The sequence below is a fragment of the Dendropsophus ebraccatus genome, chromosome 14, assembly GCF_027789765.1.
Source record: "Dendropsophus ebraccatus isolate aDenEbr1 chromosome 14, aDenEbr1.pat, whole genome shotgun sequence".
Taxonomy (NCBI): domain Eukaryota; kingdom Metazoa; phylum Chordata; class Amphibia; order Anura; family Hylidae; genus Dendropsophus; species Dendropsophus ebraccatus.
The window spans coordinates 73,666,509-73,685,094 of record NC_091467.1 but is presented as its reverse complement, the minus strand read 5'-3'; the positions used below and the strand labels follow the sequence as shown (position 1 = coordinate 73,685,094).

The 18,586-nt window shown below is 43.8% G+C and overlaps 1 protein-coding gene across 6 annotated transcripts in view; it reads left to right on the top strand.

The window, feature by feature from the left end:
* Positions 1-18,586, top strand: part of FAAP100 (FA core complex associated protein 100) — a 58,007-nt gene that overhangs the window by 14,373 nt on the left and 25,048 nt on the right. For 3 of the 6 annotated variants that reach the window (XR_011359793.1, XR_011359794.1, XR_011359795.1), the window contains exons 8-10: positions 747-863; positions 2,177-2,266; positions 10,588-10,790. Coding sequence is in view for 3 of the 6 variants with exons in the window: in XM_069953237.1 (XP_069809338.1) it covers positions 747-863; positions 2,177-2,266; positions 10,588-10,719 (339 nt within the window). In the remaining 3 variants the exon portion in view is untranslated. Of the gene's footprint in view, positions 1-746; positions 864-2,176; positions 2,267-10,587; positions 11,350-18,586 lie in introns of those variants that run through there. The other 3 variants (XM_069953237.1, XM_069953236.1, XM_069953238.1) reach the window with 1 other exon arrangement.

Here is an 18,586-nt window from a genome sequence, read left to right as displayed (position 1 = left end):
AGTTTGGAGACTGTCTGAGTACATAAAATGCTGGATTCACAGATCAGAAAGGTCAGTGCTTATCCAGGAGCTTGGTGAGAGAAGATTGCAGGATGATGTACTGTGCAGGGCTTCTTGTCTCCTCTCTGTGCTCACTCATCCCCCTCGGCCCCTCCCCTCTCCATAGAGCATAATTGACACAGAAATCCTGCTTCTTCTTAAGTGAGAAGGGGGGCAAAACAGCTTTCTGAGTACAGAAGAAAACTCTTTTACTTAATAAAACCTATTACAGAGTTTCTTAAAACCGCTTGTACTATTGTTATTTATTAATTTCTGAAAAGTGACATTGAAATGACAGCTACGCTTTAAAGCTGGGATGGGGAACCTTCGGCCCTCCAGCTGTTGCAAAACTACAATTTTCATCATGCCTGGGCAGCCAAAGCTTTAGCTACAGCTGGAGGGCCGAAGTCTCCCCATCCCTGCATTCAAGTAATACAGTAACTAACCCAAGTATAGTAACCCAAGGACTCATTTTTCTTTTTAATTGTAATATAATAATATAATATCAGTTGTGTTCACTCTATTGATATTTGTGATTTGTAGTGTGTAGAAATCTCCATGTTGGCACCCATGTTATTACCCATCATATCAGGGCATGACAAATCAATAGACAGTGGATATTACAGTTTTTTTTCCGCACTCAAAAGCACTGTAGATGTATCTCATGTTGACCTTATAAACACTGTATATTGCTTTTCTTCCTGTAGGTATCGCTGTCAGATCTTTCACCACAGGGATCTCTCCAAGCTGTAGAAGTGCAGATCCTAAGCTCTCATTTACATGTTGTGGCCTCTCTACATCTGGCAGTCATCGCACGATTTATGGTAACATTTCAATAAGCCATTACGCCTAATAATTTTCTTTCAGACCTTACACACATGGCGTTTTTTGGGGTGGCGTTTTTTTTTCCTTTCTGCCGTTTTTGAGGTTCTGTGGCAGTTTTGTCAAAACACAGCATGCTGAGGGGGTGTCGTTTTTTCCCCCCATAGCCTGCAATGGTCGGTTTGTCTCAAAAAAGCCATTGCTGTGCATATGGCGGGTTTTTTTCTGGCCTTTTTGTTACCTTTTGTGATCCAGCAGCCGATAGATCATTCACACACAAAGTCAAAGGGGGACGCTTATAAAGACCGACGTACTTGTATGCAGGTCTTACATTTCCCCGCTGACCTGCGCCTGCCATACGTTTCCTTCCTTCCTTAATGGCCTGTTCCCTGTGTGTAGTCTGTTCCTGGCTTTGGCTTAAAAAATCTCAGATAAATTTCTCTGTGTAAAGGGTCCTGTTACGCCGCCGTGTCATAATAATGCTTTTATTTGTATAGCGCATACAGATTCCGCAGCACTTTACATAGTTTTTGCCATTTTTTGCTCCCTGTCCCCAATAGGGCTCACAATCTAAATTGCTGTAAACGAGCATCAAGCTGCTAGATCGGCGCTCATTTACTGAGCTAACTACAATATAACCAAGCGGGCACCACTCAAACATCCACAGGCATACAATTCATTATATGAAAGTAGAAAAGAAAAGTGGTATGCCTGAAAAAGGAAGATGCACCCTGAAATAGAAAAGTTTCACAAAATGTATTATTGCCAAACACAGGAAAAAAACACTACATTTAAAACCAATTAAAATAACAGCTCACCTTACCATGTTCCTTGGTGTCCTCGGAGGCCTTCCCCGCTGTCTGCAGCTCTGCCTTCTGTACCAGCCTTTACACTGACAGGCCGCAGCAGCTCAGCCAGTCATTGGCTGAGACAGGCCATGACCAGTGATTGGCTGAGAGGCCACGGCCTGTCAGTGCAAAAACCGCAACAGAAGGCAGAGCTGCAGACAGCGGGGAAGGCCTCCGAGGACACTGGGGGATAGTGGTAAGGCGAGTTAATATTTTATTATCTTGTACTACAATCATCAGCCGTCGGCCGTGCATCACTATTACACTAAGCGATGTGCACCCAATGATTTTAGGTCTGGACCTAAAGAAACAGCCGATTATCGTTTCATAGTTGGTCATTCTCTCTTACATGGAGTGATAATCGTCCAAATCGGCCTGATTCGGCCAATTATTGCACCGTGTAGTAGGGCCCTTTTATTCTTTTCTTTACCTCTTTAAATCAGCCAAAATGTCATTTTATATCCTAGATGTTACTTCAGCAACATAAGCCAAACAATGATGGTCATTCCCCTGATGTGAATTTGGAGAAGATTCAGCAGCTTTCCAGTGGTCATGAGGTAAGTTGTGTAATTCGTGAGAAACGCATGCGAGCAAATTCAAACCCCCCCCCCCCCCCCCCGTGTGTGTGTTCACCAATAGCCGCACAACATCGCTGATAGTCCCAGCAACATATCACAGATATTGGTGAACCCATGGAGGGAGTGATGTGGACTGCTGTGATCCTAAGCATGTGAGAACATGGCCTAATCCAAGTCACAAGATCTTTCAAAGTAGACAAATAACCTCAGGTATATCTCTAAGATTAAAAATGTAAGGTAAGAAGTGTATGTAAAATACTAACACAGACCGATCTCTCTTGTCATGTCAAACACAGATATATTTCTGTTTGTGTTACCTATCAACACTACGAGCGGTGGTAACGTGACGAAATTATCGAATTATTGTCTTTTACAACATGTCATAAAAAGCCTTGAAGAAGCAGGAACACCAACCAGCCTAAAAAATAAGCCGGTCTCAATCCCAAGTTTAGTTTACCCAATTTATTCAGTTTATAGGAATTGTGGTCCCCCCCTCCTCACTTCTTATCTGCTCATTATCAGGCAGAGCCATCTTCATTTCTTCATTACAGAGGAGCAAAGTGAAGAAGGGTTCTGGGGAGTCCATATAACCTATGGAGGAGGGAGCGGCCAAGGGGGATGAGTGAGCAGGGAGAGCAGAGAAACAGCTGTGCAGTTTGGAGACTGGGCACAGGTCAGAAAGTCTTGTATGTAGATCAACCGGCACTCCAGTATATCTTTAGCGTCGCGGGGTTCGAGGCAAGCGATGTACAAGTAGATAATAAATCCCAGCACTCACTTGTATAGATGCTTCTTAGAACTTTATTGTAACATAAATGAAAATGCTGCACGCGTTCCGACCATCCGGTCATTTTCAACAGCAGGCTGTATGTTACAGTAAGTCTTAAGAAGCATCACAGGTCAGAAAGGTCAGTGCTGGTCTGGGATCTGGGTGAGATGAGATTGCAGGATGATGTGCTGTGCAGGGCTGCCTTTTCTCCTCTCCGTGCTCACTCACTCCTCTCAGCCCCTCCCCTCTCCACAGAGCATAGTGGACACAGAAATCCTGCTTCTCCTGAAGTGAGGGGGAGGTAGGAACACAGCTTTCTGAGTTACAGAAGGAAACTCTTTTGCTTAATAAAACCTATTACAGAGTTTCTTATAATCGATTGTACTATTGATACTTGATTTCTGAAAAATGACATTGACATGCCTATTACGTGTTAAATGTGTCAGATGTATCAGTCTGTCACACTTAAAGACTGTCTAGTTTTTAGTGCAAAGTTTACTAAAGTTATTACTTGGCTTGAAGTCCACCAGAACTTTCTACTACATTCAGGTGCATTTTTTGGTACAAAGACACTTTATTGTTGCATAAATCACACCCATTTTTTGTACCAGGTGGAAAAGTGTCTAAAATGCATAATAAATTTGGAGAAAATCCCTGTGCGCCACTTATTCAGACACATTAGTAAATCCGTGTCACTGTGTAATCCATAGAAATGCTGGGTACCCCAGAGGGAGAGGTGCTCTGTGTACCAACTCTGGCTCCGGCTGAAGGCGGCCATACTCTTCACATGGCTGTCAGAGATTTAGACCTTGCTCTTATTAGGGAGTGCATTGACAACAAAAGTAGCAGGTATATTGAAATCCAGCTGCCTATTTCTTCTCTCCCTGACATCCGGAGGTGCTCACATAGTCAGTCAGTCTTGCCAAAAGCTATGTTGTTTTTAAGGACTTTAAAGGGATTGTTCACCAAAATTGTTTTTTTTCAAATCAACCGGGGCCAGAAAGTGCCAGAGATTTGTAATTTACTTCTATTTAAAAATCTTTCATCTTCCAGTACTTATCAGCTGTTGTATGTCCTGCAGGAAGTGGTCTATTCTTTCCAGTCTGTCACAGTGCTCTCTGCTGCCACCTCTGTCCATGTCAGGAACTGTCGAGAGCAGCAGTAAATCCCCATAGAAAACCTCTCCTGCTCTTTAGATTGGAAAGAATATAGCACTTCCTGCAGGACATAATGCAGCTGATAAGTGCTGGAAGACTGGAGGTTTTTTTTTAGAAGTAAATTGCAAATCTCTGGCACCAGTTGATTTGAAAGATTTTTTTTTTTTTTTGGGTGAACAACCTGCAAGACTTGGGGTCCTATTCCACAGGCCGAGGAGGGCCCGATCAACGATGTAAACGTTTACTGGGCCTATTCCATCGTTACCGATGTCCTTGCAGCCCTTGCAGCATCATACATTACCTGTCCAGGCTTCTTCTCCGCACTGTCTTCATCCCCGGGTCCCGCGCACTCTATCTTCAGAATGGCCGGTCAGCTGACAGGCCACACTCAGCCAATCACAGCCCGCGGTGGTCCCGGCCTGTGATTGGCTGAGCACTCCGTCAGCTGACCGGCCATTCTGAAGATAGAGCGTGCGGGACCCGGGGATGAAGACGGCGCGGAGAAGAAGCCTGGACAGGTAATGTATGATGCTGCTGCTTGTCAAATCGTCGGTCGCCCGCCACGCACCGCTATTCAACCGTAGCGATGCGCGGTGGGAGAACAATGATTTTAGGTCTGGCCCTAAATGAACGATCAGCTGATGACACAATCATCGGCTGATCGTTCTCTCTATTTCACCGAACGATAATCGGCCGAATCGGGCCAAATGGGGCCGATCCGGCCGATTATCGTTACTGTGGAATAGGGCCCTTAGGCTGTTTGTGGCAGCCCACTTTGTGTAGTCTTGGCTTTGCACTTGGAGAGTGATATAAAGATGGCTACAAAAGAGGAATGAGCAGAATGATTACTGTTATAAAAGAAAGAAACACTTAAGATTGGGCAGCGTGTTTGTGGCTGCTGTCCTGTAGTTCTATATCTAGCTATAGTTTTCCATAAATGTAGTGCTGTTCTGATGGCCGTCAGACAGGACCTTTTATCTGTAATGGAGATTGTCAAAGTGTTTACTGCCGGCCGTTACTGCCATTCTTTTACTTTATAATCAGTTTACCACCTATGGCCCCATGGTGGATCCAGTCCTTTATAGCTATATTGGGAGCACGGAATCTTTATGCAATTGTCCTGCAGTATGTCTGCCTTTGCAGCCATCGCATATAAAATAAAAAGTTTTCACAGCTTTGCAAGTAGAGATGTAAAATATTCTACTCTATTGTTTATGAAGCATCTATGTGGATGACTGTATATTAGAGTGATTCATCTGGATCCACATCCAGATACAGATTAGTTACTGTCCTGTGTGTAGTCTGACACATCAGTCATTAAAGGGGTTATCCAGCGCTACAAAAATATGGCCACGTTCCCCCTCCAGTTTCCAGTTCAGTTGTGGTTTGCAGTTAAGCTCCATTTACTTCAATGGAACTGACTTCCAAACCCCACCCAATCTGGAGACAAGAAAGGGGGAAAAGTGGCCATGTTTTTGTAGCACTGGATAACCCCTTTAATGATCTGTACAGCCCTCATGCACAATTATCGAGCTGTGTATAGGCTCAGTAAGATAGCACCAATCTAGCAGATCGGCGCTCCCTTACAGTAACATGTAGGCCCATCTGATACGGCCCTAGCCCAAGGGATCGAGTTCCGATCTGGAGTCAGCATGAAAACAGTGACAGTGCACACATAAAGCCTAGGCCATCCAGCTCTTAAGTAATCACACTTAGCATCCCTTAGTATACCATGTTTATAATGTCCCTATCACTTTTGAAATATCAAACAGATATGTCAACTTTTGACTGGTCAGAGGCTTGGGCGTACAGAATTGTTAGATACAGCTGGGAGAGGCGCTGGCCTGAGCTCTTCACTCCCCATCTCACTGCAGGAGACGGTTTCCATCTGTAAGTCTGTGGATCTGTTCTCCAGCAGAACATTGCAGCAAGATAGGAAGAGAAGCACTCTGATGTATTCTTTTCCCACCTCTTCAAATCCATTAAGTCTAAACATCCAGACCGTGACTGATCAAACTTTTGATGTTCGTGAGGTGTCAAAAGTTTTTGTGACAGGGAGCTATAAAGAGTTTTAAGAGACAGAATGGAAGCCCTTTAGAGATGAGCGAACTGGGTTCGGGTTTGAGTCGATCCGAACCTGAACAATCGGCATTTGATTAGCGGGGGCTGCTGAACTTGGATAAAGCTCTAAGGTTGTCTGGAAAACGTGGATACAGCCAATGACTATATCCATGTTTTCCACATAGACTTAGGGTTTTATCCAAGTTCGGGTTCGGATCGACTCAAGCATGCTCGAGGTTCGCTCATCTCTAAAGCCCTTCTTTCTCTATCCCAACCTCAGCTACTAGACCCTATACCAGGGTGTCATCAGAAAATGACTTATGGTATAAATAATGTTTTTATGTTAAACATATTTTTAAATTTTTGGTGACATTTTTCCTAATTTTTCAATTTTGTAAAATAATCCTGACATCTATACAGCATTGCAGCATCATGTGACACCAGTAGATAGAGGAGACTATAGCAGCTCCCTGGGGAATGACTTTCTCAAAGGTCACAGAGCGCTCAGTAATGTCTCACATTCATCTCAAGGGGACAGAATCTGTTTGTTGTTGTCTATGTCCATGAGTTTAGCTATAAAGCAAATTTTTAAAAAAATTGTCAGGATATAGAAGAACAAGTTTTATTATCTGACTCTAATCAGTAAAAGAAAATCTAGGTAACACATTCCCTTTAAATTTATTACAATTGGCATAGCAATGTCTCTTTCTTTGGTGCACTCACTCTTAGCGTCCTTTTATACGGGCTGATTATCAGTAATGGGTATTCCTAGGAACGCTCATTTACCCAAAAATCGGTCTGTGTAAATGAGCCAACAATCAGCTGATAAAGAAGCAAACACTGGTTCAGCTGATTGAATCTTTTGTACGGCAATATAAATTATAGTTACCTCTCCGCCTTTCACTGTCTAAACAAGGGATGGGCGACCGATAACAATGCATTTATATGGCAGCACAAACAATCCAGCGATTGTTCATAAGGGCCCAACCTTGTGAAGGCAGTACAAGCCAGCGACAATCTCACCGTTAATTTCCTTCCTCACATTGGGCCATGTAAATGGGTCCTTAGTGACCACAAAAAGGCTACAGGACTTAAAGGAGAAGTCCGGCAAAATTTTTTATTAAAGTATTGTATTGCCCCCCAAAATTTATACAAATTACCAATATACACTTATTACGAGAAATGCACATAAAGTGCTTTTTTCCCTCCTACTGCATCAAGGCTTCACTTCCTGGATAACACGGTGATGTCACTTCCTGGATAACACGGTTATGTCATTTCCTGGATAACATGGTGATGTCACTTCCTGGATAACACGGTGATGTCACTTCCTGGATAACACGGTTATGTCATTTCCTGGATAACATGGTGATGTCACTTCCTGGATAACACGGTGATGTCACTTCCTGGATAACACGGTTATGTCATTTCCTGGATAACACGGTGATGTCACTTCCTGGATAACACGGTGATGTCACTTCCTGGATAACACGGTGATGTCACTTCCTGGATAACACGGTTATGTCATTTCCTGGATAACATGGTGATGTCACTTCCTGGATAACACGGTGATGTCACTTCCTGGATAACATGGTAATACAATACTTTAATAAAAAATTTTGCTGGACTTCTCCTTTAATACATTGATTTACCCTCTCTTCAGGCTAAAAACTCATGCATTAAGTCCAGTTCTTACTGAGCAAATACGGCAGAATTGACATGTAATTGCTTTGAGCATGGAATGGAGCAGACGTGCGCGCCCTCCCATTCACTTGCTGCAGGACACTGAGCTCCGCTGCGGAATTCTGCCGTATTTGCTCAGTGTGAACTGGGCCTTGGGGTGCAGTTTTTCAACCCTAGCTCACATTTACTATATGTAATCACCTGTAGGTGTAGAAGACTATTGGTAAGGCAATGGGTTAAAGCATAGAGTAGGAGAGGTTTTCTATGGGGACATAGGACAGAGGTGGCAGCAGAGAGCACTGTGTCAGACTGGAGAGAATACACCACTTCCTGCAGGACATACAGCAGCTGATAACTACTGGACGACTGGAGATTTTTTAATAGAAGTAAATTACAAATCTATATAACCAGTTGATTTGAAAGCATTATATGCTCAGTACCCCTTTCACTCTAGTATTCCAGATTGTTGTAGTAATCAGCAATATTCACAACCTTGATTATTTTGTTATTGTCCGGCCTGTCACCTCCAGCACCAGGATTCATACCACAAGCGACCTAACACCCATCCCACAGCTGCTCTCACACTGCCATGCTCACAGTTTTCACTCCCCCGTATACCTCTGTGTCATTCGTCACATCTGGTTTCCACTAAAGATCACATTCGTTTTACGGGAAACTGGCATGGCAGCACTATTTCCGAGGTTATCATCAGTCACGGCACACACATCATGAGACTATTTCACTGTTATTAACCACAACCTAGATGAGTGCACTTCAGCTATTCCCCTCCTCCTCTTTTTCTTTCTTTTTATTCAGATGGTTTTTATACAAACCACAATCAGAGAGGAGAAACTCCAGAGGACCTTGTAGTTAGGCCCTTCTTCTGCTTTAGCTGTAGTTTCTTTATCAGCCAGAGTTTACACACTACATGTACCTGCTCCATGCTTTGTGACATGGTCATAGGTTTAAGGCATATCAGGGGAAAAACTTGACATTACATTAAAGCGTAACTAGAATTTAAAGGGGTATTCCAATCAAACATACACTTTGGTATATTGCTGCCCATGGTGAGACTAACAATTCCTTCCATACTTATTATCTGTTCAGTCTCCTTCCCCCAGTTCTCAGTTGCTGCTTTCTAATGAAGACACAAAAATCTGTGTGTGAGCTTTTTTCTCTTTCTCTCCCTCCTCCCCCCTCCCTTCTGAGACAGATGATGTAAACAAGTCCCTGGCAGGCTTTATCGGTAAAATTGTAGCTTCTTTGTAGTGCTGGGAGGTTTAATCTGAGGTCAAGTTGCTGAAGAACTCACTGTGATTAACCCTCCCAGGATTACAGAGAAGCTACAATGTTGCAGATACAGCCTGCCAGAGACTCCATTTACTTGTATGACTGGGCAGTGTGAAAGAGTGGCTCCTGGTCTTATGACTGGAAATCACCTTGTAGCCCCAGCCTTAAAGGGGTATTCCACTCAAACATAACTTTTGATATATGTTGTCGCCCATGGTGAGACTAACAATTCCTTCCATACTTGTTATTATCTATTCAGTCTTCTTCCCCCAGTTCTCAGCTGCTGCTTTCTGCTGAAAACACTAAAATCTGTGTGTGAGCTTTTTCTCTCCGTCTCCCCCTCCTCCCTTTTGTAATGCTGGGGAAGTAATCACAGTGAGTTTATCAGCAACTTGACCTTAGATTAACCCTAAGAAGCTACAATGTTGCAGATAAAGCCTTCCATTGACTTGTTTACATCAGCCATCTCAGAAGGGAGGGGGGAGGAGGGGGACAGAGAAAAAAAGCTCACACACAGATTTTTGTGTCTTCAGCAGAAAGCAGCAGCTGAGAACTGGGGGAAGGAGACTGAATACATAACAGGTGTGGAAGAATTGTTAGTCCCATCATGGGCAACAATATATCAAAAGTTATGTTTGAGAGGAAGACCCCTTTAAGTGGCCAAAAACTGAAATTGCCTAAATAATTTTGGTAGGAACCAGAACCTGGTAGAGGCCCAGTTAGGGAGGTGTTCCCCTTAAAGGGATATTGTAGAGAGTAGTTTTTTATGTGTTAAGTGTATGTGTTTTTTTTTTGTATACGTTTAACAAAGTTATTTTACTTTGTAATACAATGTTGTTAAAATAAATGAATACTTTTTTATTTACATGTCAACTTCTGTTGAGTGGCAGCAGTACGGGGCGACATGAGCCCCCACCCGGATACTGTATAGTCTAATAAGGGTGGCCATACACCTTCAATAACTGACTGCAGAATGATCTCTCCCGTTCTCCCCATACATAGGAAAGTTTGCCATGGCTGAGCAATCCTGAGGGGGTAAGCCGCAGCCAGAGTGGACTGTAACTTTAATATAACGGTATATACAGCATATACTTTAATATACAGTATACAGGAGAAGGGGGGCCTTGCTTTGTGTCAATAGCGATGTGCGGCAGAACCTGATCAGGGTGGGAACGGGGAAGTGAAGTTCCCGATATGAATGTTACTAAAGCAATGTTAAATAGAAACAACTTTACTCTCCAGAGAAAAAACCATAAGTAGTAAAGGATTTAATTCAGGTGTGAGTGTAGCGTTAGAACCTAATGACCATCCTCTTATTCTCTCCTGCTCTTCATCCATAGCTTTTACTAAAGGAAGTGAAGAAGCTGAGAGAGCGCCTGGGTGTGGACGAAGACCTCATCTCCAGTGCTGCTGCCCAGAGACTCCTTCACATCTACAGAGACTTACGGGATCCAGGCCTGGTCTTCATCTAATGCTGAGGATAAAAGCCGCCTCCAGAGACGTGTCATGATTACATGTTTCTGCGTCATCACGTGTTTCTGAGGTTAGATGAGAATTGTGGGTAGTGTTTGACGCTATGTAGATGCTTATATGAAAGGGGTACTCCATCCGGGACCCCTTTTTAGTAATGGGATGAGTGAAAACAATGACATCCACTTACCTCCCTAACTCCAGCGCTGTCCCCTGCATTCCGCCGCTCCAGTCCCCCGATGTGTCGCCTCTTCCTGGTCATGAGACGTGATGTGGCAAGCCCGCTTAGCCATTCAGTGACTAGCAGTGTCGCACCTCTGCTGAGCAGGCCTGTCACATCTCAAGACCAGGAAGCGACCACACACCGGGGAACCGGAGCGGTGGAAAGTGGACAGCAGTGCTGGTAAGTGGATGTTATTGCTTTCACCAACACTCTCCCCGCAGGTGCCAGCTAGAGTTTCCCTTTAATTATGGCAGTGTTATTAAAGGACACTGCGCTCACAAGAATCTTTTCATTGAGAAAACAAGTTCATCCTTGTCCGAAGTATTGTATCTTGCATTTTGCAGCAGGAAATATTTACATGATGTAAGGGATTTCTAATAAAGCTGTAAAAATGGCACGGTTCACATTATCATGATGGGTTTCCCTGAAGGTGACAAGTTTGGTCACTGCTGCTAAATGATGCTGTCATGGACCCTCCTCTGTAAGTTTCTCCTGCGGCCAGAGCACTGACTCCGCCTGTGTGCTACATGAGCGTCTGTGCCTTGCCTGCATCTCCACATTCTGTTACCTAAATGATGCAAATACTATCTGCCACCAGACAACACTCGTGCTGCTTATCACCGTGGGAAACAAAAAGATTTGGCACAGGATCCTTGTTTTTGCTGATGGTCAAACCTGTGGGCCTCCAGCTGTTGCTAAACTGAGATTCCCATCATGCCTGGGGAGCTTTAGCTTCGGATGTCCTGGCATGATGGAAATTGTAGTTTTGCAACAGCTGGAGGGCTGCAAGTTTGACACGTTTATACAGAAACAACCAAATGGGCACATATTTCCACTTAAAAATTACCTTTTTGTTATTTGCAATAAAAATGTAACAAAACAGAAATAGCACCACCACAACCAGATGCATGGGATAAATAGACATATAATAATTGCACTAAGCCCTCTATATATGTAAACTTTATTAGTTACTACACTGGTCCACAGAGATAGCAGTAATAAGCCCCTCAGTATCCGACCCCACACAACAGCATGGTCATATCATCCCTGTTATTAGTAACATCATGCAGGACATGCAGCAGCTGATAGGTACTGGAAGACTGGAGATTTTTTATTAAAAGTAAATTACAAATCTCTGGCACTTTCTGGCACCTGTTGATCTGAAATAAATGTATTTCTGCTGAACAACCCCTTTGGGTGTATCAGAACTTGAGCTGTGTGTGGTATAGCATCAGTCAGATGAATGGGTTCTAGCTGCAGTACTATAAGCCGCCTATGATCAAGAGTGGCACTATTGTTTTTTGTGTGTGTTTGTGTTTGTGTGTGTGTTTGTGTGTGTGGAGGGGGGGGTGAACATTTTCCCAATCTGATACAAAGCTTTTGGCCTGTGATCTCTATTGCCCCATCAGGTTGTTTTCACACATAAATGGTCGTATGAAACGTCCTATGTTCGGTGCGAGTGGTCCAGGCCGCTTATGGCATCGCAGAGCTGGAAATGGCGTCACATTGGTAAATTGGATGTGTGATTAGATTGGACGCATCCTTTCACACAAAGTGGTGTCTTTAGCGGGATTTGGTAAATAACATAATTGTTGTGATTGAGCCTGGAAACGAGTCTGTTTCCTGCCGATCACAGAACAATTTTCTTTGCACTCAACAATGTAGTTAACACTGCGGATAATTCCAATAAAAGCTCCTGAAATGTCAGAGGGAGCGGCGGTTTAATAGTTTTATTGCAGCCACAGTCTATGCATCCGCGTTATGGAAGTTTACAGACTTCCTGCCATCGTTCGGTTCTCCTTAGGGTAGAAAACAAGGACAGATGCAATGAGCGCGGTAAAGGATTGTACAAGATTAGAGAAAGATGGCCGCTCGCCTCTGGAAACATCAACAGTCTTTCTTCTGTGCTGTTAGTTTAAAGGGGTTTTTCAGCCATTTTTTTTTTCTTTCTTATCTACTGGTACCAGAAAGTTATATAGATTTGTAATTTAATTCTATGTAACAATCTCCAGTCTTCCAGTACATATCAGCTGCTGTACGTCCTGCAGGAAATGTTGTTTTATTTCCAGTCTGACACAGTGCTCTCTGCTGCCACCTCTGTCCATGTCAGGAACTGTCCAGAGCAGCAGCAAATCCCCATAGAAAACTTCTCCTGCTCTGGACAGTTCCTGACATGGACAGAGGTGGCAGCAGAGAGCACTGTGTCAGATTGGAGAGAATACACCACTTCATGCAGGACGTACAGCAGCTGATAAGTACTGGAAGTATGGAGATTTTTTTATTAGAAGTAAATTATAAATCTCTGGCACTTACTGACATCAGTTGATTTAAAAGAAAAAATATTGGGGGGTGAAAAACCCCTTTAAATAGAGCTGAGTTGCAATAACAAAAAGCAACCTGTGGACAACATTGGCACTGTTTCATAAAGCAAGTAGCCAAGAGTTTTCCTAGTAAATCACATCCATCACCTTTCCACAAGATGACCTTGTCACTTAAAAAAAAAAAAAACTTTTGGCGTGTCACACAAGCATGTTGCGAGTTTGGGCGTTCAGACCTTTACCAAAGGTTAGCTAGAACCAGGAGAAGCACTTGGCTAAGTGCTTCACTCCCCAGCTCACTGTGATCTCCATCTTGGTGCAGGAGGTGACTACATAGATTTACATTGGAGAGCTGTTCTGCAGTGAAACAGGAAAAACAGGGAGTGAAGTGCTTGGGGGATTGCTTATCCTGTATCTGTCTAAAGATTGTCTGGGGTCTATACACCTAGTCCCCAACCAGAACTCAAAAGTTCTGAGGTGTTTTAAAGTGACAGTGCCTATTAACATGCTTCTCAGGCAAATAATCACTGATCTCTAGGAGACCAGCTAAAGAAAACACTGCGGTTTGCTTGTTAAAGGGACGGTGTCACCTAAATTTTCTGTTACTGATTAGAGTTAGATACTAAAACTTGTTCTTTTATTCTAATCTTTTTCTATTTTGTGACTTTAAAGGGGAACTCCGGATAAGAAAAACTTGTTTTCTATTAAAAGTACATAAGTAGTTATATAGATGTGTCTATACAATGTGTTACCGTGTCTGTACGGTTCTGCCACACTGGTATCTGATAGAAATCCAAAAAGTGAAAAAATATGGCCTCTGTGCAAATCCACATTGTCTCCTGCTCCTTCTGCTCTCCCACCTTAGGAGACAAATCTTTCATGCTTTTGTCTCACATTGTGTGCGTTTGCTGAGCACAGGCTGATGATGCAGAGAGGGGGCAGGGTGTGATTCACCATCTCTGACCGGCCAGAAGCAGGTGTTTCAGCTTCGCTGATTGTGCAAAAGTCTACAGAGAAATTAGGGCTGTGTTCACACATGTTGGAGTGTCATTGCAGTACTGCAGCATCTGCACAAAAATGATGCAGTAGCACAATTAGATAATGCTAAACGGCAGAGAGGATAGGAGACGGCACTGCCAATCGGACCTGCACAAAAAACAAGGCATAAACAGTATATCCCATGTAAGATAATATCGGATAAAGTCCTTTTTGTGGGAATCAACTTTAAAGATAAAAGATGCTTGATCATAATATGTGCGTGGAGATGAAAAAAAAAATTAATTTAAAAAGTTCTTTGCTTTTTTCTAATATCAGCATTACAGGTAGAGATTACAGTGTCTAAAAACAAAGTGATTCAGATACTACGGAATACTTAGGGACAGGATTCCCTTGGGATTTGCAGGTGATTGGGGAAACAGAGCGTGACTGAAGTTCAGGTGGTGCAAACTACTCAGAAAGGCACAGTCCATCCAATACTTGTAATAGAAGAGAAACGAGAGTGCACTCACCATTAAAACTTGCTTTTATTCAGTCCATTAAAATCGCATTCAAGAAATCTATAGCAGACGCCGGCGTAGCACGCCAGCACCCTCCGCTGATCGTTACATCGTTAGAGAGTACAGTGTGCTGTGTGGTGATACAGGGAGAGAATACAGTGTGCTGTGTGGTGTTACAGGTAGAGAATACAGCGTGCTGTGTGGTGTTACAGGGAGAGAATACAGTGTGCTGTGTGGTGTTACAGGTAGGGAGAGAATACAGTGTGCTGTGTGGTGTTACAGGTAGAGTATACAGTGCTGTGTGGTGATACAGGGAGAGAATACAGCGTGCTGTGTGGTATTACAGGTAGAGAATACAGGGTGCTGTGTGGTGTTACAGGTAGAGAATACAGGGTGCTGTGTGGTGTTACAGGTAGAGAATACAGCGTGCTGTGTGGTGTTACAGGTAGAGGATACAGTGTGCTGTGTGGTGTTACAGGGAGAGAATACAGTGCTGTGTGGTGTTACAGGTAGAGAATACAGCGTGCTGTGTGGTGTTACAGGGAGAGAATACAGTGTGCTGTGTGGTGTTACAGGTAGAGTATACAGTGCTGTGTGGTGATACAGGGAGAGAATACAGCGTGCTGTGTGGTATTACAGGGAGAGAATACAGGGTGCTGTGTGGTGTTACAGGTAGAGAATACAGGGTGCTGTGTGGTGTTACAGGTAGAGAATACAGCGTGCTGTGTGGTGTTACAGGTAGAGGATACAGTGTGCTGTGTGGTGTTACAGGTAGAGAATACAGCGTGCTGTGTGGTGTTACAGGTAGAGAATACAGCGTGCTGTGTGGTTTTACAGGTAGAGAATACAGTGTGCTGTGTGGTGTTACAGGTAGAGAATACAGTGTGCTGTGTGGTGTTACAGGGAGAGAATACAGTGCTGTGTGGTGTTACAGGTAGAGAATACAGCGTGCTGTGTGGTGTTACAGGTAGAGAATACAGTGCTGTGTGGTGTTACAGGTAGAGAATACAGTGTGCTGTGTGGTGTTACAGGTAGAGAATACAGTGTGCTGTGTGGTGTTACAGGTAGAGAATACAGCGTGCTGTGTGGTGTTACAGGTAGAGAATACAGTGCTGTGTGGTGTTACAGGTAGAGGATACAGCGTGCTGTGTGGTGATACAGGGAGAGAATACAGCGTGCTGTGTGGTGTTACAGGTAGAGAATACAGTGTGCTGTGTGGTGTTACAGGTAGAGAATACAGTGTGCTGTGTGGTGTTACAGGTAGAGAATACAGTGTGCTGTGTGGAGATACAGGGAGAGAATACAGGGTGCTGTGTGGTGTTACAGGTAGAGAATACAGTGTGCTGTGTGGAGATACAGGGAGAGAATACAGGGTGCTGTGCGGTGTTACAGGTAGAGAATACAGTGTGCTGTGTGGTGTTACAGGGAGAGAATACAGCGTGCTGTGTGGTGTTACAGGTAGAGAATACAGCGTGCTGTGTGGTGTTACAAGTAGAGAATACAGTGCTGTGTGGTGTTACAGGTAGAGAATACAGTGTGCTGTGTGGTGTTACAGGTAGAGAATACAGGGTGCTGTGTGGTGTTACAGGTAGAGAATACAGCGTGCTGTGTGGTGTTACAGGTAGAGAATACAGTGTGCTGTGTGGTGTTACAGGGAGAGAATACAGTGTGCTGTGTGGTGTTACAGGGAGAGAATACAGCGTGCTGTGTGGTGTTACAGGTAGAGAATACAGTTCTGTGTGGTGTTACAGGTAGAGAATACAGCGCCCTGTGTGGTGTTACAGGTAGAGAATACAGTGTGCGGTGTGGTGTTACAGGTAGAGAATACAATGTGGTATTACAGGTAGAGAATACAGCGTGCTGTGTGGTGTTACAGGTAGAGAATACAGTGCTGTGTGGTGTTACAGGTAGAGAATACAGTGTGCTGTGTGGTGTTACAGGTAGAGAATACAGTGCTGTGTGGTGTTACAGGTAGAGAATACAGTGTGCTGTGTGGTGTTACAGGTAGAGAATACAGTGTGCTGTGTGGTGTTACAGGTAGAGAATACAGCGTGGTGTTACAGGTAGAGAATACAGCAAGCTGTGTGGTGTTACAGGTAGAGAATACAGTGTGCTGTGTGGTGTTACAGGTAGAGAATACAGCGTGGTGTTACAGGTAGAGAATACAGCAAGCTGTGTGGTGTTACAGGTAGAGAATACAGTGTGCTGTGTGGTGTTACAGATAGAGAATACAGCGTGCTGTGTGGTGTTACAGGTAGAGAATACAGCGTGCTGTGTGGTGTTACAGATAGAGAATACAGCGTGCTGTGTGGTGTTACAGGTAGAGAATACAGTGTGCTGTGTGGTGTTACGGGTAGAGAATACAGCGTGCTGTGTGATGTTACGGGTAGAGAATACAGCGTGCTCTGTGATGTTACAGGTAGAGAATACAGCGTGCTGTGTGGTGTTACAGGGAGAGAATACAGTGTGCTGTGTGGTGTTACAGGGAGAGAATACAGTGTGCTGTGTGGTGTTACAGGTAGAGAATACAGTGTGCTGTGTGGTGTTACAGGTAGAGAATACAGTGTGGTGTTACAGGTAGAGAATACAGCGTGCTGTGTGGTGATACAGGTAGAGAATACAGCGTGCTGTGTGGTGTTACAGGTAGAGAATACAGCGTGCTGTGTGGTGTTACAGGTAGAGAATACAGTGTGCTGTGTGGTGTTACAGGTAGAGAATACAGTGCTGTGTGGTGTTACAGGTAGAGAATACAGCGTGCTGTGTGTTGTTACAGGTAGAGAATACAGCGTGCTGTGTGGTGTTACAGGTAGAGAATACAGCGTGCTGTGTGGTATCACAGGTAGAGAATACAGCGTGCTGTGTGGTGTTACAGGTAGAGAATACAGTGGGCTGTGTGGTGTTACAGGTAAAGAATACAGTGTGCTGTGTGGTGTTACAGGTAGAGAATACAGTGTGCTGTGTGGTGTTACAGGTAGAGAATACAGTGTGCTGTGTGGTGTTACAGGTAGAGAATACAGAGCTGTGTGGTATTACAGGTAGAGAATACAGTGCTGTGTGGTGTTACAGGTAGAGAATACAGCGTGCTGTGTGGTGTTACAGGTAGAGAATACAGCGTGCTGTGTGGTGTTACAAGTAGAGAATACAGTGCTGTGTGGTGTTACAGGTAGAGAATACAGTGCTGTGTGGTGTTACAGGTAGAGAATACAGCGTGCTGTGTGGTGTTACAGGGAGAGAATGCAGCGTGCTGTGTGGTGTTACAGGTAGAGAATACACTGTGCTGTGCGGGTGGGACCACAATGAAATTATAAATTACTGCAAATAATTCAGTAACAATAAAAACTGCAATGTGTGAACACAGCCTAGATGTTCTGCAACAGCTTTGGGCGGGGAAAGTGCAGGGTGGGGGACTGTGATGGACAGCTGAGGGAAAGCATTGCATTCTGGAACCTGTAGTACTGAGTACATCTGCTCAACCAGGAAATACAGAAACACAAAACAGAACAAACCCCCTAAAACAAATGGATTTTTGGTAGTTTCAAAACTGGAATGGATAGGTAAGTATTCTTATATGCTTCTGCAGAAGTTTCATTTTTTTTAACCTCTACCCGGAGTTCCCCTTTAACTCTTATTATTTCACTTTTATTAAATTAATATGGGAGCTGCCATACTGCCTGGGCTGTTCTTAACAGCATTTAGCGAGATGCTTTACAGCAAGACTCATGGACATAGAGGACAACAAACAGACTCTGTCCCTATGAGATGAATGAGACATTACTGAGCGCGCTCTGTGACCTGTGAAGAGGTCATTCCACAGGGAGCTGCTATTGTCTCC